Below are 23,367 nucleotides of genomic sequence, written 5' to 3' on the forward strand. Positions count from 1 at the left end.
CTCTCCTAAATAATTAATATGATCTAAAAACCCATACCAAAGACTTGCCAACCTGCTTGTCGTATGCTCTGGGGGTGTTAGACTAGCCGGTTAAAAAGAGAACAGTTACAACAGGGCTTAAGGTGGGATGAAAAAACTAGAGGTTTTCTCAAAGGGGCGTGGCCTATGTAATTAACGGTGGGTCTTAAAAAAACACCTAAGCTAAAACCAAAAGCCTGTGCTTAGCATAGTGTGCCGCCCCCTGGTATTTTGCTGTTTCTGTCAGTTCATCCAGATATGTTATATAGCAAATAGCTTTACACCTACAACATGAAAGGACAATTGGCTTTGTCAATGGTTGGTAGTTGCATAAATAAGCAACAACTATGGCTTCGTTGTTTATAATATTGAAAATGCTTCAGTTCTGAAATGACGAGACTGTGAAAGACCTAGAACGAGTCTCTTCGAAGTTATATGAAAGGCAGTGAAGTGTGGAACTTCTGCAGAGTTAAGATTTTGCTTCCAACCTGAGGGTGAGGGCAAAAAAGGAGAGACCGATAGAGGCCTGTCTCCGCACCTCCTTTTTAGAACTGCACTGCCTGTGCTGAGCACCGGCAGCACCCGGCCTACTTAAAGCCATGAGTTACAAGATGGAATATTCAGTCTATCTAGTTGTGTTACCCTTTACCTAACAAAACATTATGTTTTCCACCTCAAGCACATTTATCTAGGAGGGAAGCAGCTTCCTTTACTTTTGTTGGAAATGGGTCATTATGAGATGTAAACGAGGGATGTGTGGAATTTGCGTGATTTGCTTTTGCTTAGTTGAGCAATAGGCCACAAAAATTACGTGAAATGCAAAAACCTGCATTTGATATTATATTTTAGTGTGATATGCATCCTCTTCGTAAGTAAGGACACGTACACTGAAAAATAGCACAACAAATACAAGCGCTGGGAACAACACTGCTCGTGATCTGGTCCTTCATATTGTTCCTGTTCCCAAATTTTTACTCCACATGGAATGATGGAGACATTTCTGAATTTCCTGTAACAAGTGTAATGCAAAATTATGCAAAATTTCACTGAGGCTTAACTTGCCCAAAGACCGCACATCGTCACATTATCTAAACATTACAGTGTGAACATTCAAGCAGCTCTAGAAACCACAGTTGAGCAGACACTATTAAAACGACTCTCACTTTAGCACCACTGCCCTTGGAGGAGCACTGCTTTGCAATAATGCTTCTGAGGCACGAGACTATATGTTCACATGACACTCTTTCGCCTCCGTAGTGAACAACGTTGCATATTTTATAATACTTATTTTCTCAGCTCAGGCAACCTTACTTTTTTACTCAGTGACCTGTCACTGAAAAGACAGTCTGAAGATGTCGGATCAGTGGTGTAACACAGGCCCCTGCAGTGAGGGGGCCGAACTGCAGGGGGCCCCCCTCAGCTTTGGACTCTGGCCCGAGAGCTCCTGAATTAATCCGGGGCGGGGCCCCTCCATGTACCTTGCAGGTGGGCCCACTCAAGTTTTGTTACGCTACTGTGTCGGATATGTTGTGGGATTTGGGTTAACATCCTGAGTCATGCATAGCCCGCCAACGATCGACCCCAAAAAACGTTATTCAAGATGCTTTTCCGAGCCCAAGCCATGGATGATGGAATTGTGATTCAACAGCAGGCTAAAGCTACACTTTTAGGAGTAGCAGGCAGCCTTTTGTGTTCTCTGGGAGGGAGACACTCCGTGCATTTGTACTATGACTATTTCCCTATTTGGCTCAAAGCGAGTTCTGCAACACTGGGACCCATATTACCACATGGGTGTTGACTTGGCATGCAGCGCCCCAGCTGCGATGACTACTGGACAAGCGAGGGAAGAGCTCAAAACAGCGAAGATGTTGTAACTGATGTTGAACAAAGTGTATGTCCCGTCTAAACACTGCGTCCCAAGTTTTATCCAAACAGATATGCGTAGAAAAAAGGAAGTGGTACTTCCGCAGAGCTCTTAAATGCCATCCCTCCCCTCACTAGCTCTGGGGGTGGCTTGACCGGGACACCTTATGGACTGCAAGCATATAAAAATCAAAGAAACGCAGAAACGCCTCCTTGTGTGGAGAACCTTCTGAGCTCGGAAAGGTTGGAACCGGTCCATTGTTTGAACTTTTGTTAGTTGACCTGTGGTGGGACAGCTGATGTTGAGTATTTTCAGGATCCAGCACATTCTTTTGAGGTGGAATGGATACAGGTATCCTGAAGGTGGCTTACTCCACCAGTTAGTTTATTGGAGTGTGACATTTCTTCACTCCACATTAAGATCCTTGACCCTCAAGAGAGGAGTCCTCTGATTGGAGCATACAAGAGCCTATGATTTCCCTTGCCTTTGATGTCCACTGCTTTATGATGAGGTTTTATATGTGTGCTAACTGGAGAGGCACAACAAGACTCCTGTTTTCTAGACATGCTAGTCTTATCAGGGAGCACCAGAGGATTGACTGCAAGGGCTCTCAGCATAAATTCAACACAGAGAACCCACCCAGATAGAACTCCACGGGATATGGAGGTTACTTCCATGGGAGAGATGGATCTGGTATCTGCCCAGTAACTGTGCTAGCACCCCTCGACCTATTTGACTTCCAGAGCAATTATTCCCGCTGTGCTTTCCTGTACTTAGCATCCAGGGACTCAAGAATACATGGAGGCTGTCCTTTATAGCTGCTAAGTGCTTCATTATATCTTTATTTTTGAGAAACGCATCAATATGTACCATATGGCTGCGGTGAACTATCAGCACAGCTTTGAGCAGTGTATCAGGACAACCCTAGGAGATGGTCACTGGATGTGGGCAAGCCAGAGAATTCATGAGATTAGCCAAGCCATCGGTCTGACTCAGCTCTATGAGCCAAAGCACCAGCCAAGCCCGCAAAAATAGTCATATCACCTCGGGAGCAGAGGAATTGGGCGCCAAAATAACTATCGAACAAATTCAAGAGGCACTGTGTGCCATGCCAGGGACCAAGGCCCCGGGACTGATGGTTTCCCGTTGGCCTTCCTGCAGGCGTTCTCGGGCCAGTTGGCCCACCAATTGTTGCAGGTGTAGGAGGAGGCCTTTGAGACGGGTCTGCTGCCCCTGACTATCCGGGGGTGGAGATGGTTATGCTATTAAAGCCTGGAGGGAACGACTGGGATCCTGCGGCGTACCGACCTCTCACAATGATCAACTCAGATATCAAAGTTCTGTGCAAGGTCTTGGCAGCCAGACTGGCCCCACACATGGCTCACCTGTTTCAAGAAGACCAGTGCGGGTTCATACCACCCGGCAATACTGGTATGAACATTAGAAGACTGTCGCATATTATGCACGAAGTTCAACATAGCGATGAGGAGCTAGCTCTGATGTTTATAGACCTAGAGAAGGCATTTGACTCGGTGGACTGTGATTATCTTCTGGAGGTACTGAGGGTTGCCGGCTTTGGCCCTCGGTTCTGCTGCTTGGTGCAGATATTATATACAGCGCCAAATGCCAGGATCCGGGTGGGACACAGTAGGTCGGGGGAGTAGCAACTACGGAGGGGCATGCGCAGGGCTGCCCCCTATCACCACTATTATTCGCCCTGGCAATTGAGTCGCTGGCGATCTGGTCACGCAGAGACCTGGGGCGTTGGGACATTAGCATGGGTGGAACTCCACATATCATATCCTTATATGCTGATGATGCTATGTTTTATGTCTCCTCGCCCCGAGAGGCTATCCCGGAGCTCCCTCAGGTATTGGAGGAGTCTGGCTTGTGCTCGGGGCTGCGGCTCAATAAGCATAAATCACTGATCTTTCCTCTGGCTTGCCTGGCCGGTCTTCCCCGGGACGAACTCCAACTGCTTGAACTATGATGGGAGACGGAGCATTTCAGATACTTGGGCATACAGGTGGCAATTGAGGATGCACAAATAACAAATACTGCAATATAACGTATATTTGACGATTGACGCATTGAAGCGCTTGGTGGGTTTAATGGAACACCCTGCCCCTTTCCCTAATGGGCAGAATGGCGATGGTGAAAATGGTGGCACAGCCTCGCGGCCTATATATGTTGCAAAACTCATTGTGTCCCATACCCAGGCTGATATTCAGGACACTGGATTTCATATTAATAGATCTTTACTGGGCTGGTCGTCGCAGCTTAGTGGCGCTTGCTACACTGAACTGCATGAATGAAGATGGTGGGCTTGGGGCACAATGACTGGACCTTTATTACTACGCCACACAGTTGCAGAATGCTTCTCACTGGCTAGACGAAGGGGACGATTGGGAAAAGCGGTTGCTCCAGGAGAGGGTCCTGGCTTCCAAGCTGCTGTTGCTAATGGAGGGGGCGGGAGTGTCTGACACAGTGCTATATGCGGTGAGACAGACCGCGCACCTGGCAGAACTTCATGGAGCGAATCATTTCACCTGGACTTATCGGTGTGGGATCTCTCCCTGGTTCAGAAAAGGCTGTCCAAGATGTCCTACTGGGCTTGGTAGGAGGAGGGGTTTAGCGTGCTAGCAGACCTATACCCGGGCGAGAGCTTCATCACCTACGAACAGGCGTGTGGCGATTTTGGGCTGGGAAGGGGACAATATTTGCAATACACTGGACTGTCGAATCTATTCAGAGGGGTATAGCCCACATACCCCTATCTCAATATTCACTTTTACTTTTGATGTGTTACTCACATGCGGAGCTGGGAGACTTATTATTTCCCTGTTGTATAATGCCATGAGGGCTGATGCGGATGGTCCTCCCCCAAAGATATTTGCAGCATGGAAAGCAGACTTGGAGGAGCACCTGGAGGACAGGGAATGGAGAAAGGTGAGGTCGCTCACACGCACGGTCTCATGCAATGCCCGCTTTAGGCTTGTCCATTATGACTATGCGTACCACACCTACATGACTCCGAAAAGGCTCCATCGCATGGCTCCGGTGAGATCTGACTCCTGCCCTAGGTGCCATAAGGAAGGGGCAAATTTCCTGCATTGGGCCTGGGAGTGCCCAGAAGTAAGGCTTTTTTGGACTGAGGTGGTAGAGGGGGTAAGGAGAAGTATTAGCTGTCGCGTGAGGCTGACCCCGTCCCAATGTCTACTGGGGTTGATACGTAAACCTAGAAAACAAAGCAAGACAGCATATACGTTCCTACAATTACTAATAGTGCTAGCGATGCGAAGAATATCGATCGTATGGATGGGAGTGCGGGCACCTGATGTGACAGCATGGCTGAAAGACGTGCGCAAATAGACACTAGATGAGGAGGTACATTTGAAAGCGTGCCATTAAGGTGAGAAGTTAGAGGAGGACTTAAGGTCATGGAGGGAACTGTCACGATCTATTAGACGAGGGGCCACATACAAGCCCATAGAGTCCAACCGGGGAGGAGGGGGCAGCCCGCGAGCTCAGAGGGGGCGATGGACTAGATGGCATGCATGATTAACGAGATGCCCATGAGATTGCTCTCGTTACGTGAGCTGCTGAGGTCATATCTAAAGTGCATATGTTTATGCTATTAATGAATGCTGACACTGGTTTGGACACCTGTTACATGTGCTACTAAATTCGTACAAATAATGTTAATTAAAAAAAAGTCATATCAACCTAATTTAGTTTATGACACAAATTTCTCTAACTGCATGTTGCCTCTCGGCTGATGCAGACTGTGGTAGGAGGACATGCTGAATGTGAATAGGATCCCTGGTTTAGTCTCTTGCACAAAATATTTTTAAAAATCCAACTTGTAAAGAGCTGAAAATGCATTCAGAATTTGTGTTTTACTGGTAATTCAATAAAATATTGCAATCAAGTATACAAGCAGGGAATTGTAATGCCATTCATATTGACATAACCAAACTGCAAGTCCCAGAATGCAGTTAGGTAAAAGGAAGGACTTTCTGAAAGTGTTGTTCATGACGTGTCGATTTGCATGCCGGTGCACATTAGGAATTGCTGTTTTTGTCCGGTCTAGGGATGACCTTTTAACAGGTTGCAATTCACTTATGTGAAGTGTAAATAAATAGTGAATAGTCGGGCCCAAATGTCCCATCCCCTAGGCATCAGATAGGGTAATGTGGCAGGAGAAATCCAGCTGTGCAGAGGGAGTGACAACGGCCCCCAATGTCTCTGTCGGGCTAGGCTTGTGCCTATGACAGAAGTGTTAAAGGCCACCACTCAGCACGGGAGACTGTAAACCACTGCTTTTGTTTACTGTTCACGAGGCAAGTCTTACTTAAGATTACATGGGTTCCATTCTGTTTAGCTCAAGCAGAGCTGTTTAGGATTATTAATATTCTCCCTACCTCCACCCAAGCAGTCAAATTTATTTTAAGAATGCCCCTCAGAGCAGAAATATACAGCAGGCCATGAGTTTGAATAAGTATCTTAAGCATTAGCAAAGCCAGTAGGTCTCGACGATGCAAGAGCTATTGGCTTTGTCAATGTTTTTAGCCATGTATATTAGGGTATTTCAATACATTTTTGCGTTATGGGTATTATGAAACCGCCATATAAATATCAAATTATGCAACTGAGCGGGTCTTCCAAGAAGTAACTCTCTATAACATCTTTGAAAAAAGCTTCCCTCTCATTTTGTCAGAGGGCTGTGATCTTAAATGCTGTTGACACCGATGACCTAAGGCAAACGTGACTAAACATGTGTAAAGCGATCTGTCCTCAAAGCGAGCCAAACAAAATAGCCTTTGCCTTCGGAGAAGTGTGCTGCTTAAATACTTATATTTATTTAAGTTACCTAGAGAATATGCTGAACTTCTACCTTCTGTATTTACCACTACTTTGAGCCAGGGGAAAAGAATAAGGCATTTGTTTTAATCATGTAAAGTTGTAAACTGAAGCCTTCGAGGAGTCCTCGGCAATTATATTCACACATTCTTGTATATGGCCACAAGATGGCACTGTGGTACTATGGGCTCTACTGCCTCCAGAATAAGCCCAAAGAAAATATCTTCTGTTTAAGTTAAACTCAGAACTCAAATTTCACATGTAATCGTTGGAAAAGGTGCACTATGAATGAATGTAATGTGAATGAATGTATATAACGATATCCACACCTGATGATGCTTTCAATAAAATCAGCGTTGTTAAACAAGTGACCCGAACATATACCACTGCTTTAAATGGACAAAAATAAATGCAGGTACTCATCAAAAGGAGGGATAGACTGGGGGTGGAGCTTGGGCGGGCATAAGGGTGGTGCTAAAGGCGGAACAAGGGGGGGGGCTACATTTTTTACCTTTTTCAGGTTTTTATGCAAGAAATATGCATGCATTGTCAGAACATCAGATGTATCTGTCCATTAGATTTTAACACTTATAACCATTTATATAGCACTTACTAATAAGTACTTATTACTACCCAAAGTAACCCCTTATTAGCAACCTTAAAAAATAAAAAGATTGAGAAAAAACCAGTAAGGTTCTATATATAAATGCCTTGTTTTTGCATCCAGGTCCTTGCTGCAGGGACATAATTCACTAAGATATATGCCAAGGATGTTACCGTGTGACCTACAGGGAAGACCAGGATCTATGCAACAAAAACAGTATCCTACTGAGCTATCTACATTAAAAAAATCTCTGAACCACGTTGCATACTATGCTTTCCAGCAGGCTCAATGACCCTCCATGCAATTTTATGGTGAGTTGAAGCTTAGATTAGAATGCACACAGATCTTTCTAACAAGCGCATTAACCACCAGAGTTATCCACTTTATTGCTACTTATGGTGCCCCAATCTTTCTTACTTAAGAGAAAGGCACTGGCTTCCTGTGTCATACGATTAGTAAATGCTTAGCTGCAAAAAAGCTAGCGATTCATCAGACACTCTTTTAATTCTCGGCCCACCACAGGCATCAGTAACTGGAAAAAATGCTTGTATGTGTTTTGAAGATGCACAATATCAAGACTTTTACATAGTGCTCAACATCTGGTCTTGTGATAGATGTACTGGCGAATTTGTGATAAAAGTCTAATGGCAGCAGTTTACAAATAGCGCTTTCTGCCACAGAAGCGTCATTGTAGCACTGCGTTACCCTGAACAATGCCTCTCACACCCTCGCCCATTAGATTTAATAGCCACCTCTCTGCCCCCGCAGTGTAAAAACAAAGGGTAATCGAACCTCCCTGCAGCCACACCTCTGCTCTGATGGCTTCCAGAGCAGCACTGTGCACTGGTGACAAGAACAGCTGTTCTCTTGAACGAGCCCAGCCCAGGCTTCCGTTGTGATTAAGAGTAGAAGGTGCTGCTCAGGTACTAGGTGATTGATGACTGCAGCGCCACCTGCATCAAAGCCAGGCCCTCGTGAGTACCGGTACTCTCCTTATTCAAGGAAAAGTGCCGGTACTCGTTGCGAGAAAGTGCCGGTACTCAGTACCGGTGAGTACCGGCACATTTAAAGCACTGAAATATACCCTATATCTTCTAAAGTTTTCCTGCCTGTATCTCATGCACAGATAAAGCAATGTCCGGATGCGAGGGCGATGTGGTTGGGGTTGAGATGGAGTGGGTGGCAGGGGGAAAGAAGCAACAGGAGACGGAGGACAGAGTAAGTGAAAACGCAAGCAATCTTGTGGAGTGCTCAAAAACAAAGAAAAAAGTAGCTCTAAAACGGGAGCAGTGGATGGACACAAGTACTTGGTCCATGCTCTGAGAGCAACCATGGAGTGAGCAAACGGTAAGCCTATGGCGGGCTGAAGCCCACAGATTGAAAACATGTCTCTTCAAGACGGCGCATGCGCTGTCTAGCTGAGACCTAAAAATTACCACAGAACTCTGAGGCACACGTGATAAAGGAATCTGCTTGAGTACAGCGCAAAGTGATCTATTTAGAGGGGTGTGATTATAAACCATGATGTACATCCTGGGTTGTCTTTAATTGTTTTGCTTCGCGGCCTCGGGTTTTTAGGTTTCGACCTGGCGATCTGCGCAAGCAGTTCGCGCAGGTGAAATCTTTTGTTTACCATATTGGCTATTGGAACGTCCCCCACCTCCCATTGGCTAGCTCCATAAATGGAGGCTAGCCATTGGGAGCCGGATCTGTCCGTCAAGGCCGGACCAGATTCGGGGGCGTTCCCGCGATTTTTTCCCTCTCCGCCTCTGCGATGTCGTCATCGCGGCGGTGGGCGGAGCTTCGTTTTTTTTCCTTCTGTGTTTGTTTTGGTCATTCCATGCGAGGAAGCCCAGGTGAGTGCTTGTTTTTTAGTGGTGGAGCACGTGAATTCAGTGTACGTTAGTTAAAAATACATGATGAAGACACAGGCCACGATCTGGCTGTTCATCAAGTGCATGGGCGCTAAAACTAATTTTTGCCCCTTTATTTGTAGTGAGGACTACGCAGTGGTTTGTCTGATGTGAAATTGCTCGGCTTTGTTGCAGCATGCATAACTTTTCATTCTTTCAGTTCGACTTTACAGTCCGTTTTAATAATGTCCTTAAAACTGCGGGTGTTCAGTACCCAAACGGCCTAAATAGACTCGTATGGGCTAAGCATCTCGTGCCCCTCGTGAGACACTTGTAAAACTGCTCATAAGATTTGCAACAGGGAGTTTTTTCATGGTTTGGCATTTTTCGTAATGCATTACAGTTGAATTTATATAGCGCTTCATATCCTAACCGCACTGCAAAGCGCTGAAGAGCATCATAGAGAGTGCAGAGTGGAGAGTGCATAGGGAGTGCATAGGGAGTGGAGAGTGCATAGGGAGTGGAGAGTGCATAGGGAGTGGAGAGTGCATAGGGAGTGGAGAGTGCATAGGGAGTGGAGAGTGCATAGGGAGTGGAGAGTGCATAGGGAGTGGAGAGTGCATAGGGAGTGGAGAGTGCATAGGGAGTGGAGAGTGCATAGGGAGTGCAGAGTGCATAGTGCATAGGGAGTGCACAGGGAGTGGAGAGTGCACAGGGAGTGGAGAGTGCACAGGGAGTGGAGAGTGCATAGGGAGTGGAGAGTGCATAGGGAGTGGAGAGTGGAGAGTGCATAGGGAGTGGAGAGTGCATAGGGGGTGGAGAGTGGATAGTGCATAGGGACTGCAGAGTGCATAGGGAGTGGAGAGTGCATAGGGAGTGGAGAGTGCATAGGGAGTGGAGAGTGCATAGGGAGTGGAGAGTGCATAGAGAGTGCAGAGTGGAGAGTGCATAGGGAGTGCACAGGGAGTGGAGAGTTCACAGGGAGTGGAGAGTGCACAGGGAGTGGAGAGTGCACAGGGAGTGGAGAGTGCACAGGGAGTGGAGAGTGCATAGGGAGTGGAGAGTGGAGAGTGCATAGGGAGTGGAGAGTGCATAGGGAGTGGAGAGTGCATAGGGAGTGGAGAGTGGAGAGTGCATAGGGAGTGGAGAGTGCATAGGGAGTGGAGAGTGCATAGAGAGTGCATAGGGAGTGGAGAGTGCATAGGGACTGCAGAGTGCATAGGGACTGCAGAGTGCATAGGGAGTGGAGAGTGCATAGTGCATAGGGACTGCAGAGTGCATAGAGAGTGGGGAGTGGAGAGTGCATAGGGAGTGGAGAGTGCATAGGGAGTGGAGAGTGCATAGGGAGTGGAGAGTGCATAGGGAGTGGAGAGTGCATAGGGAGTGGAGAGTGCATAGGGAGTGGAGAGTGCATAGGGAGTGGAGAGTGGAGAGTGCATAGGGAGTGGAGAGTGCATAGGGAGTGGAGAGTGGAGAGTGCATAGGGAGTGGAGAGTGCATAGGGAGTGGAGAGTGCATAGGGAGTGGAGAGTGCATAGGGAGTGGAGAGTGCATAGGGAGTGGACAGTGGAGAGTGCATAGGGAGTGGAGAGTGGAGAGTGCATAGGGAGTGGAGAGTGGAGAGTGCATAGGGAGTGGAGAGTGCATAGGGAGTGGAGAGTGCATAGGGAGTGGAGACTGGAGAGTGCATAGGGAGTGGAGAGTGCATAGGGAGTGGAGAGTGCATAGGGAGTGGAGAGTGCATAGGGAGTGCAGAGTGGAGAGTGCATAGGGAGTGCAGAGTGGAGAGTGCATAGGGAGTGCAGAGTGGATAGAGAGTGGAGAGTGCATAGGGAGTGGAGAGTGCATAGGGAGTGGAGAGTGCATAGGGAATGGAGAGTGCATAGGGAGTGGAGAGTGCATAGGGAGTGGAGAGTGCATAGGGAGTGGAGAGTGCATAGGGAGTGGAGAGTGCATAGGGAGTGGAGAGTGCATAGGGAGTGGAGAGTGCATAGTGCATAGGGACTGCAGAGTGCATAGGGAGTGCAGAGTGGGGAGTGGAGAGTGCATAGGGAGTGGAGAGTGCATAGGGAGTGCAGAGTGGAGAGTGCATAGGGAGTGCAGAGTGGAGAGTGCATAGGGAGTGAAGAGTGCATAGGGAGTGCATAGGGAGTGAAGAGTGCATAGGGAGTGCAGAGTGCATAGGGAGTGCATAGGGAGTGAAGAGTGCATAGGGAGTGCAGAGTGCATAGGGAGTGCAGAGTGGAGAGTGCATAGGGAGTAGGGAGTGCATAGGGAGTGAAGAGTGCATAGAGAGTGCATAGGGAGTGCAGAGTGCATAGGGAGTGCAGAGTGCATAGGGAGTGCATAGGGAGTGGAGAGTGCATAGGGAGTGGAGAGTGCATAGGGAGTGGAGAGTGCATAGGGAGTGCAGAGTGGAGAGTGCATAGGGAGTGGAGAGTGGAGAGTGCATAGGGAGTGGAGAGTGCATAGGGAGTGGAGAGTGCATAGGGAGTGGAGAGTGCATAGGGAGTGGAGAGTGCATAGGGAGTGGAGAGTGCATAGGGAGTGGAGAGTGCATAGGGAGTGGAGAGTGCATAGTGCATAGGGACTGCAGAGTGCATAGGGAGTGGAGAGTGCATAGGGAGTGGAGAGTGCATAGGGAGTGGAGAGTGCATAGGGAGTGGAGAGTGCATAGGGAGTGGAGAGGAGATAGTGCATAGGGAGTGGAGAGTGCATAGGGAGTGGAGAGTGGAGAGTGCATAGGGAGTGGAGAGTGGAGAGTGCATAGGGAGTGGAGAGTGGAGAGTGCATAGGGAGTGGAGAGTGGAGAGTGCATAGGGAGTGGAGAGTGCATAGGGAGTGCATAGGGAGTGGAGAGTGCATAGGGAGTGGAGAGTGCATAGGGAGTGGAGAGTGCATAGGGAGTGGAGAGTGGAGAGTGCATAGGGAGTGGAGAGTGCATAGGGAGTGGAGAGTGCATAGGGACTGCAGAGTGCATAGGGACTGCAGAGTGCATAGGGACTGCAGAGTGCATAGGGAGTGGAGAGTGCATAGTGCATAGGGAGTGGAGAGTGCATAGTGCATAGGGAGTGGAGAGTGCATAGGGAGTGGAGAGTGCATAGGGAGTGGAGAGTGCATAGGGAGTGGAGAGGAGAGAGTGCATAGGGAGTGGAGAGTGCATAGGGAGTGGAGAGTGCATAGGGAGTGGAGAGTGCATAGGGAGTGGAGAGTGCATAGGGAGTGCAGAGTGCATAGAGAGTGCAGAGTGGAGAGTGCATAGGGAGTGCACAGGGAGTGGAGAGTGCACAGGGAGTGGAGAGTGCACAGGGAGTGGAGAGTGCACAGGGAGTGGAGAGTGCATAGGGAGTGGAGAGTGGAGAGTGCATAGGGAGTGGAGAGTGCATAGGGAGTGGAGAGTGGAGAGTGCATAGGGAGTGGAGAGTGGAGAGTGCATAGGGAGTGGAGAGTGCATAGGGAGTGGAGAGTGGAGAGTGCATAGAGAGTGGAGAGTGCATAGAGAGTGGAGAGTGCATAGGGAGTGGAGAGTGCATAGGGAGTGGAGAGTGCATAGGGAGTGGAGAGTGCATAGGGAGTGGAGAGTGCATAGGGAGTGGAGAGTGCATAGGGAGTGGAGAGTGCATAGAGAGTGGAGAGTGCATAGGGAGTGGAGAGTGGAGAGTGCATAGGGAGTGCACAGGGAGTGGAGAGTGCATAGGGAGTGGAGAGTGCATAGGGAGTGGAGAGTGCATAGGGAGTGGAGAGTGCATAGGGAGTGGAGAGTGGATAGGGAGTGGAGAGTGCATAGGGAGTGGAGAGTGCATAGGGAGTGGAGAGTGCATAGGGAGTGGAGAGTGCAGAGTGCATAGGGAGTGCACAGGGAGTGGAGAGTGCATAGGGAGTGGAGAGTGGATAGGGAGTGGAGAGTGGATAGGGAGTGCAGAGTGCATAGGGAGTGCAGAGTGCATAGGGAGTGCAGAGTGCATAGGGAGTGCATAGGGAGTGGAGAGTGCATAGGGAGTGGAGAGTGCATAGGGAGTGGAGAGTGCATAGGGAGTGGAGAGTGCATAGAGAGTGGAGAGTGCATAGAGAGTGGAGAGTGCATAGAGAGTGCAGAGTGGAGAGTGCATAGGGAGTGGAGAGTGCATAGGGAGTGGAGAGTGCATAGTGACTGCAGAGTGCATAGGGAGTGGAGAGTGCATAGTGCATAGGGACTGCAGAGTGCATAGGGACTGCAGAGTGCATAGGGAGTGCAGAGTGGGGAGTGGAGAGTGCATAGGGAGTGGAGAGTGCATAGGGAGTGGAGAGTGCATAGGGAGTGGAGAGTGCATAGGGAGTGGAGAGTGCATAGGGAGTGGAGAGGAGAGAGTGCATAGGGAGTGGAGAGTGCATAGGGAGTGGGGAGTGGAGAGTGCATAGGGAGTGGAGAGTGGAGAGTGCATAGGGAGTGGAGAGTGGAGAATGCATAGGGAGTGGAGAGTGGAGAGTGCATAGGGAGTGGAGAGTGCATAGGGAGTGCATAGGGAGTGGAGAGTGCATAGGGAGTGGAGAGTGGAGAGTGCATAGGGAGTGGAGATTGCATAGGGAGTGGAGAGTGCATAGGGCATAGGGAGTGGAGAGTGGAGAGTGCATAGGGAGTGGAGAGTGCATAGGGAGTGGAGAGTGCATAGGGACTGCAGAGTGCATAGGGACTGCAGAGTGCATAGGGACTGCAGAGTGCATAGGGACTGCAGAGTGCATAGTGCATAGGGACTGCAGAGTGCATAGGGAGTGCATAGGGAGTGGAGAGTGCATAGGGAGTGGAGAGTGCATAGGGAGTGGAGAGTGCATAGGGAGTGGAGAGTGCATAGAGAGTGGAGAGTGCATAGAGAGTGGAGAGTGCATAGAGAGTGCAGAGTGGAGAGTGCATAGGGAGTGGAGAGTGCATAGTGACTGCAGAGTGCATAGGGAGTGGAGAGTGCATAGTGCATAGGGACTGCAGAGTGCATAGGGACTGCAGAGTGCATAGGGAGTGCGGAGTGGAGAGTGCATAGGGAGTGGAGAGTGCATAGGGAGTGGAGAGTGCATAGGGAGTGCATAGGGAGTGGAGAGTGCATAGGGAGTGGAGAGTGCATAGGGAGTGGAGAGTGCATAGAGAGTGGAGAGTGCATAGAGAGTGGAGAGTGCATAGAGAGTGCAGAGTGGAGAGTGCATAGGGAGTGGAGAGTGCATAGGGAGTGGAGAGTGCATAGTGACTGCAGAGTGCATAGGGAGTGGAGAGTGCATAGTGCATAGGGACTGCAGAGTGCATAGGGACTGCAGAGTGCATAGGGAGTGCAGAGTGGGGAGTGGAGAGTGCATAGGGAGTGGAGAGTGCATAGGGAGTGGAGAGTGCATAGGGAGTGGAGAGTGCATAGGGAGTGGAGAGTGCATAGGGAGTGGAGAGGAGAGAGTGCATAGGGAGTGGAGAGTGCATAGGGAGTGGAGAGTGCATAGGGAGTGGAGAGTGGAGAGTGCATAGGGAGTGGAGAGTGGAGAATGCATAGGGAGTGGAGAGTGGAGAGTGCATAGGGAGTGGAGAGTGCATAGGGAGTGCATAGGGAGTGGAGAGTGCATAGGGAGTGGAGAGTGGAGAGTGCATAGGGAGTGGAGAGTGCATAGGGAGTGGAGAGTGGAGAGTGCATAGGGAGTGGAGAGTGGAGAGTGCATAGGGAGTGGAGAGTGCATAGGGAGTGGAGAGTGCATAGGGACTGCAGAGTGCATAGGGACTGCAGAGTGCATAGGGACTGCAGAGTGCATAGGGACTGCAGAGTGCATAGGGACTGCAGAGTGCATAGGGAGTGGAGAGTGCATAGTGCATAGGGACTGCAGAGTGCATAGGGAGTGCAGAGTGGGGAGTGGAGAGTGCATAGGGAGTGGAGAGTGCATAGGGAGTGGAGAGTGCATAGGGAGTGGAGAGTGCATAGGGAGTGGAGAGTGCATAGGGAGTGGAGAGTGCATAGGGAGTGGAGAGTGCATAGGGAGTGGAGAGTGCATAGGGAGTGCAGAGTGCATAGAGAGTGCAGAGTGGAGAGTGCATAGGGAGTGCACAGGGAGTGGAGAGTTCACAGGGAGTGGAGAGTGCACAGGGAGTGGAGAGTGCACAGGGAGTGGAGAGTGCATAGGGAGTGGAGAGTGGAGAGTGCATAGGGAGTGGAGAGTGGATAGGGAGTGGAGAGTGCATAGGGAGTGGAGAGTGGAGAGTGCATAGGGAGTGGAGAGTGGAGAGTGCATAGGGAGTGGAGAGTGGAGAGTGCATAGGGAGTGGAGAGTGCATAGAGAGTGGAGAGTGCATAGGGAGTGGAGAGTGGAGAGTGCATAGGGAGTGGAGAGTGCATAGGGAGTGGAGAGTGCATAGGGAGTGGAGAGTGCATAGGGAGTGGAGAGTGCATAGGGAGTGGAGAGTGCATAGGGAGTGGAGAGTGCATAGGGAGTGGAGAGTGCATAGAGAGTGCAGAGTGGAGAGTGCATAGGGAGTGCACAGGGAGTGGAGAGTGGATAGGGAGTGGAGAGTGGATAGGGAGTGGAGAGTGGATAGGGAGTGGAGAGTGCATAGGGAGTGGAGAGTGCATAGGGAGTGGAGAGTGGATAGGGAGTGGAGAGTGCATAGGGAGTGGAGAGTGCATAGGGAGTGGAGAGTGCATAGGGAGTGGAGAGTGCATAGGGAGTGGAGAGTGGAGAGTGCAGAGTGCATAGGGAGTGGAGAGTGCATAGGGAGTGGAGAGTGCATAGGGAGTGGAGAGTGCATAGAGAGTGGAGAGTGCATAGAGAGTGGAGAGTGCATAGAGAGTGCAGAGTGGAGAGTGCATAGGGAGTGGAGAGTGCATAGGGAGTGGAGAGTGCATAGTGACTGCAGAGTGCATAGGGAGTGGAGAGTGCATAGGGAGTGGAGAGTGCATAGGGAGTGCAGAGTGCATAGGGAGTGCAGAGTGCAGAGTGCATAGGGAGTGCATAGGGAGTGGAGAGTGCATAGGGAGTGGAGAGTGCATAGGGAGTGGAGAGTGCATAGGGAGTGGAGAGTGGATAGGGAGTGGAGAGTGGATAGGGAGTGGAGAGTGCATAGGGAGTGGAGAGTGCACAGGGAGTGGAGAGTGCATAGGGAGTGGAGAGTGGATAGGGAGTGGAGAGTGCATAGGGAGTGCAGAGTGCATAGGGAGTGCAGAGTGCAGAGTGCATAGGGAGTGCATAGGGAGTGGAGAGTGCATAGGGAGTGGAGAGTGCATAGGGAGTGGAGAGTGCATAGTGCATAGGGACTGCAGAGTGCATAGGGAGTGGAGAGTGCATAGAGAGTGGAGAGTGCATAGAGAGTGCATAGGGAGTGGAGAGTGCATAGGGAGTGGAGAGTGCATAGGGAGTGGAGAGTGCATAGTGCATAGGGACTGCAGAGTGCATAGGGAGTGGAGAGTGCATAGTGCATAGGGACTGCATAGGGACTGCAGAGTGCATAGGGAGTGGAGAGTGCATAGGGAGTGGAGAGTGCATAGGGAGTGGAGAGTGCATAGGGAGTGGAGAGTGCATAGGGAGTGGAGAGTGCATAGGGAGTGGAGAGGAGAGAGTGCATAGGGAGTGGAGAGTGGAGAGTGCATAGGGAGTGGAGAGTGCATAGGGAGTGCATAGGGAGTGGAGAGTGCATAGGGAGTGGAGAGTGCATAGGGAGTGGAGAGTGCATAGGGAGTGGAGAGTGCATAGAGAGTGCAGAGTGGAGAGTGCATAGGGAGTGGAGAGTGCATAGAGAGTGCAGAGTGGAGAGTGCATAGGGAGTGCACAGGGAGTGGAGAGTGCATAGGGAGTGGAGAGTGGATAGGGAGTGGAGAGTGGATAGGGAGTGGAGAGTGCATAGGGAGTGGAGAGTGCATAGGGAGTGGAGAGTGCATAGGGAGTGGAGAGTGCATAGGGAGTGGAGAGTGCATAGGGAGTGGAGAGTGCATGGGGAGTGCAGAGTGCATAGGGAGTGCAGAGTGGAGAGTGCATGTGGAGTGCAGAGTGCATAGGGAGTGCAGAGTGGAGAGTGCATAGGGAGTGCAGAGTGCATAGGGAGTGGAGAGTGCATAGGGAGTGGAGAGTGCATAGGGAGTGCAGAGTGGAGAGTGCATAGGGAGTGCAGAGTGCAGAGTGCATAGGGAGTGCAGAGTGCATAGGGAGTGCAGAGTGGAGAGTGCATAGGGAGTGCAGAGTGGATAGAGAGTGCATCCCCTCTACTTCTCTTCTATGGACACTTGTACTTCTTCTACTTCTCCACCAGCACAGTGTGTGTTTCCACTCGCCCGTGGCACTGGAGACTGAAGCACATCCTTCTTAGGGTGACAACCGTCTAGCTGGTCATTATGGACACTCTTTCCAGTTCTGTACTTTTATGTGATCACACTATGCATTATGGGGGGTGTAGTGTTGTTTTGATTCCATTAGAACACAGCTGAAAACAATGATTTGTAGATAAAAACTCTAGTCCCACTAAATCTTGGAAGTGCTTATTCACACACACGCACATATGCAAACACACTCTCTCTCCCTCAACAGGTGCACTACCTCCTCACAAGCATGGACAGCAAGCGTCGCCTTAATGTGCCACCCCAGCACGGTTTAACCCCCTCAGCTGTCAATTGGCCGTCTGTCACGTGACACCTGCAGACCAGACTCTGAATTTCTTCAGTGAAATCCAGTAGGGTACAATAGGTCTTACATTTGCAAGTGATTAAGCTGTTGGCAATGTAAATGACAATGCCATTTATTTATCTGTTTTCAAAACCAACACATAAATAAAAAATGTGTCATTTACAATGCCAATCGCTCTAACTTTGGCAAAGGCGAAACCGTTGCATTGTAAATGCTTGTTAAAGTATATTGCTATGGTGTTAATCTGCTTCTATGATCACAGAGTATGGTATTGTCTTTGAGTCTTTGCTCTGCCGCGTGATCTCTCAGCTCTGCAACGTGATCTCAGCTCTGCAACGACTGTGTGAGTGCTGCTAGGACTACAGACATCTGTTGTGTGCCCCCAGCCTCTGTACCACCTGCATTGCCTTACACTGTGACTCACTACTTATTTCTCTGAGAGATGGAGGGACCCTTGTCTGGATGCTTTTGATAGACTCTGGTATACTCTAAGGGCCGAGGGTAAATAAGTGTGCCTGGTTTTTAATAGACTCTGTCTCTAACATAGCTCGAAACATCTACAGTGATCTGATAGAAGAATCAGACGCTTCAATTCTTGCCTTTCACTGTGCCCGATTTGCGATCAACAATGTGACATAGGTGCCCACGCTGTGTCTTGTCAGCTTAAAAACATGTGTACTTGGTCTGTCCCACAAGAATGTTGTCAATTACCTGAGGTCCTCTCCTGCAGCAACACTGACCATGCACCTCGGACAGAGCATGTCTTTCGCCTGTTTAAATACATGCTTGAAATGACAACCGAGCTAAAGAGAGGAGAAGTGCTTGGATTTCATTTCTCTTTGAGGCTAGATTATTGCTTTACTGGCAAGTAATGGAGGGGTGGGTTGCATTTTGCAAAAGGGCAATATATGTTGATAAGTAAAGGAGAGAAAGCATTTAGTTGTGGTTGTTGACGGTCAGTGGTTTGCACACTGGTCACTAAAATGTGTTGATTTTTGTGAACCATCAAAGAGGTGCAATGAGAGATAAAGTGATATTCCACTTCCTCTGGAAAAGAGGATTTTGCAGAAAAAGAGGTGCAGATTTCCCTCCTCTCCCAATACGGGGTATTCAAAATGCAGCCCCTCTGCAATGCCCGAGTGGTGAGCATGGAGGAATTAGACCTGACGTGTGAGTGCGGGAGGAAGCAAAAAACTCTTGTGTTTTGGGCTTGAGGGTCCAAGGGGACCTCGATCTGAGCCAGAGCCAGGCATCTCGCTCCAGCTTTTAGTGGCTCGCCCACCACTATCAGTTACAGACTTTATGCATGAAGTACAAAAACACACTGTAAAATAAGCCGATTGTTTGCAAGTTCATATAATAGTAAAGCACTGGTAAGAATCATAAACTTGCAAGCCTTTTAATATTTTCTTTGTCAGTTTTTATATTCACAAGCAACCAGTACATATTTCTTCCTCGAGACTTTTTCAAAGCTTGAATAGGCTGTCTAGTTTTGAATGGGCAATCCAGGAGGATATCCCAGAAAAGAAATGGCTTTGCAGTCCTAAAATGGAGTATGCATTGAAAATAGAACATTCAGTGCATAGTGGCAAATTCAGAGTAATGTGATGTAGGTAGGAGAAAAGTGTACATCTTTAAAACACTTGCCTTAGATGTTGAGATAATTATATAGTGCCGGAGGGGTCGTCCAGTGGGCTGAATTATTCCACAAGGACTAGCATGGTAGCGTGCGACACTGACCACAGGCGGCCTGGCAATCTCTGTTATAATGATAAAGCATTGTGCGTTGGTCCTCTAACTATCTTCTCTTTTTCTTCTCCTAGGAAATCGGTGATGTGGAGAACTGGGCACGTAGTATTGAGATGGACATGAGGACAATTGCCACCGCCTTGGAGTATGTGTACAAGGGACAGCTGCAGCCAACCACCTCTTGAACCTATGACACTGCCACAGATTACTTGTACAAGAGGCATCTGCAGCTCTCTAGCTCCTACGCCTGCTGAGCCACCCTGTGGCACATGTAAAATCAATTGCTGTTGCTCCTGGGTGGAGTATGTATAAGATGCAGCTGCAGCCCTTTACTTCCTGACCCGCTTCCAGCACTCTGCAACATATTTTCACTGGGCAGCTAGAGCCCTCCTCCTTTGCCGAGTTGCCCCCGTCACTCACAGGAAAGTTGTGTTACTAAGAGCACTGTAGGCCCACACACCTCTTTTTGGTCAACAGTCTTCCGAGACCTCGATATGTTCAAGTGCCTGCCAGAACCTCAACATACTTACCAACGGGCCGAGACCTAAGACTATCGGATCACATTCCGCTTTCTGAAACTCGAACAGAACAGACTTGTCTGATTAATTTACTCCTCCAGTGCTTTGTAGGAATCCGGCAACCACGCTACAACCCCCAACAGCCCGGTGTATAATGTACAGTTAATTTCTTTTGAATAAAATGCTTTTTATTTAGAGTGAGAAGCCTGGACATCCCTGCTTGAGGTTGCTGTGTATGTAGTGTGATGGTGTGAATGGCTAGTATGCACAAAATTAGCACCTCATTTTTAGGTCTTAAAGACCGCTTTAGCAGTCTGTTAGCCACATCTGTTGGTGGCAATAAAAATAGAGTGGGCTATGGATCAACCCCTTTCTTATAATTGGGTGGCTTTGCAGTGTATCTCATTTATATCCTCTTGATTCAATGGCTTTCCTCCCTATTCTTGTGTTTGTCCAGCTCAGGAGCTATCTAGTCCTGCATTGCTCTGATTGGTTGACTTCATCCTTCCACTGCTGACATGCTTGCATTCAGGGAACTACTTTTTTCTTTACCTTTAAACACTTCAATGGAGTGCAGAGGCGCAACTAGAGCCAAATTTCAGGGGGGGTGCTTCCAAAAAGTTCGGGTGGGGGCGATTCTTCCATTAATAGGCAGAGTGGAGATGCAGGTGCTCCAAGAAAAACAACAAAGCCTCATTAGCAAGTAAATGGTCGTTTAAAGACCTGTGAAGTACTCTGGTGAGGCTGTGTGGGTGCCCAGGAAGCTGTCTCGGGGCGGGGCAGGTCCGAAGGCGTTTGGGCCCAATGGGTGTTGCGCGCCGGATGGAGTGCATGTATTTTCTCTCTCTTCCATTCGCTGCATTCCACTTCATTCTGCCCACCACTCCTAAAAACCCCAAACCCTTTCAAAGGAGAGAAAGAATAGAAAATTATCCTCTATATAATTTGAGGATATTTATAAGCCTCTATACACAACAAAGAGAGGAGTACCCCCTGAAGGCGTGACAGAGAAAGTCTCTGTGCCTAAAGCTTAAGGCTTAATAAAGTGCTTGTGCCCAACCTTTACGCAGGACAAAGCATGTTCTTTAAGAAGACCCCTCACTCACCAACCTGGTTGGTGACATGCTTCATCATCGGGGTCCCACCCCGGGGCCGAGTGCCAACAGGGTGTGCTGCGACACCTGATTACAGTGGAGCGGGTATTTTTTCTTTTATATGTGCAGTGATAAAAAAGTGATAAGTGGTTTAAAAGGGGGGCCAATTCTACTACAAGACTTTATTCCGGAGAGACTGGACACCCTGTTAAAAGAAATGTGACACCTATGCCTAATTAGGTAGACTCCGTTGTTCAAGACGTGTAGTGTTATAAAATAGCGACGTGTGCTATGTGGTTTAAAATATAGGTCTACATGTTTCAACCATCATACGATTGTGGATCTTCGTCTGGACCAGTGAAAAAAAGACCTGGGTGGTGCGCACACGCTAAGGTGCGCCCTGCCCTAGATCAATAAAAGACGGAAACACAAACTTGTGTTCCTTTTCAAAATGTTATCTTCTCCCCAGTCTGGAAGAAAAACTCATATAGCGGTATGGATCCGCTTCATGGGCGTCCGGGTTCCAAGGGCGAGGCTCGCATCACTTGCAGCTTCTGTTCCTCAGACTAGAAACCTACTTGGTTCCATGGACAGTACGCCCCGTGGGAATCCCTGGAGCGCATTGGGGCATTGGGGTTATAATCAAGGACTCCGTCTTCCTGGAAAGGGCGTATTTATAAGCCTCTCCTGCGATTTTCAAAGGAAGCAATGAAATACAGGCACTTCCAAGTGGCATGGACAAACAGGGGAGCTTGGATAGTTTGGTACTCAGGTACCGCTGTAGAAGAGTAAGTCACTTGCAGCTATAAGGGGGGAGGGGTGTGTGTGTGTGTGTGTGCGTGTGCGTGTGTGTGTATATGTGTGTATATATAAATGTGTGTGTGTGTGTGTATTTGTGTGTGTATATTTGTGTGTGTGTGTGTATATGTGTGTATACGTGTGTACAGATATGTATATATATGGGTGTGTATATGAGTATATATATATATATATGTGTGTGTGTATATATATATATATATATATATATGTGTGTATATACATGTGTGTGTGTGTAGATGTGTGTGTGTTTGAAGATGAAAAACAAGAAAAGGGGGCAGGGTAGAAACACCCCGACCCCTAGGCATGCTCAGGGGGTCCCACAAGGACCCCCAGGCCCCAAAAAAGCATATTTTAAAAAAATATATCAGCCAAATTTGCGCTAGGTGCATGGATCTTGCCGAGAAAGAAATAACAAGCATTTGCAATGCAATAGTTCTCGCAGTTAATCAAGTTTGAGCTATTGGCATTCTAAATGGCTTTGCTTTTTATTTTGGTTTTTAAAACATAAATAAAAGGCATTGTCATTTACAATGGCAATAGCTTAAACTAGTATGAATGTGAGACCTATTGCTTTGCAAATGCTTGTTGAGTTTGCGTCTGGGAAAGGGCTTAAGTGGGGGACTGAACACAGTTTAGTTTAAGTGGTGTGAGAAGTTGCAAAAGTTTCCTTCCCGAATGTTCTCAAATGCTGTTTCATAAATGCAGGTTTCGTGAAGTTCACAAAACTTGCAACATTTTAAGATGAAAAGTTTGCAGAAAAAATCCTACAACAATAAATTTTAACGAAGCATTCCCTAAAAAATCACATTCAGCCTGACAATTATCACCCAAATAATGTTTCACCACAAAACCTTTCGGGGTCACTGCGCAAGTTTGTTTGCAAAACTGTAATTGCGAAACTGAATTTTACGCAGCGCTCTTTAGCTCAGTAAGTAAAAGAACCACTATCTGGTTTAAGCACTCTGAGAACTGAACTTTTAAAAACAAGCATATATATATATTTTTTTTCTAATTTTACTAGCTGTTGGTTTATGTTTGTTACATTCCGCTGGTTATGAACTTTTTGTGGCCTGGAGTATGCAAGAAAGATTCATTTCCATCGTCAAAGCTTAAAGGTTGGGTAATGCCACTTCAGCCTCAGTGGCAACAAGAAGCCTGCCATTGTGTGAGCCACTGAAAGTATTACCCCTCTCCCCTCCGCACCTCTCCTCCGGCCTATCCTGTGCACCCTCCCACTGCCATCACTCTTTGAACATAGGCTTGCTGCATACAACTGATAGCGCTGCATGTAATCAGGACATCGCTCGATTTCCACACATCCTTTCCATCCAAACACCTTTTTAAATATGTATGTTTCAGTAAATAAATGTGTAGT

The 23,367-nt window shown here is 48.4% G+C and overlaps 1 protein-coding gene across 2 annotated transcripts in view; it reads left to right on the plus strand.

The window, feature by feature from the left end:
* BLOC1S1 (biogenesis of lysosomal organelles complex 1 subunit 1) overlaps nt 1–20,276 on the plus strand; it is a 167,323-nt gene extending 147,047 nt beyond the window's left edge. For both annotated transcript variants that reach the window (XM_078689178.1, XM_078689179.1), the window contains one exon: nt 19,636–20,276. In XM_078689178.1, the coding sequence (XP_078545304.1) occupies nt 19,636–19,746 (111 nt within the window). In that variant the 3' untranslated portion in view covers nt 19,747–20,276. The remainder of the gene's footprint in view (nt 1–19,635) is intronic.
* Nucleotides 20,277–23,367: the final 3,091 nt, after the last annotated feature.

This window comes from Lissotriton helveticus, chromosome 1_1 (genome assembly GCF_964261635.1).
Source record: "Lissotriton helveticus chromosome 1_1, aLisHel1.1, whole genome shotgun sequence".
Taxonomy (NCBI): Eukaryota; Metazoa; Chordata; class Amphibia; order Caudata; family Salamandridae; genus Lissotriton; species Lissotriton helveticus.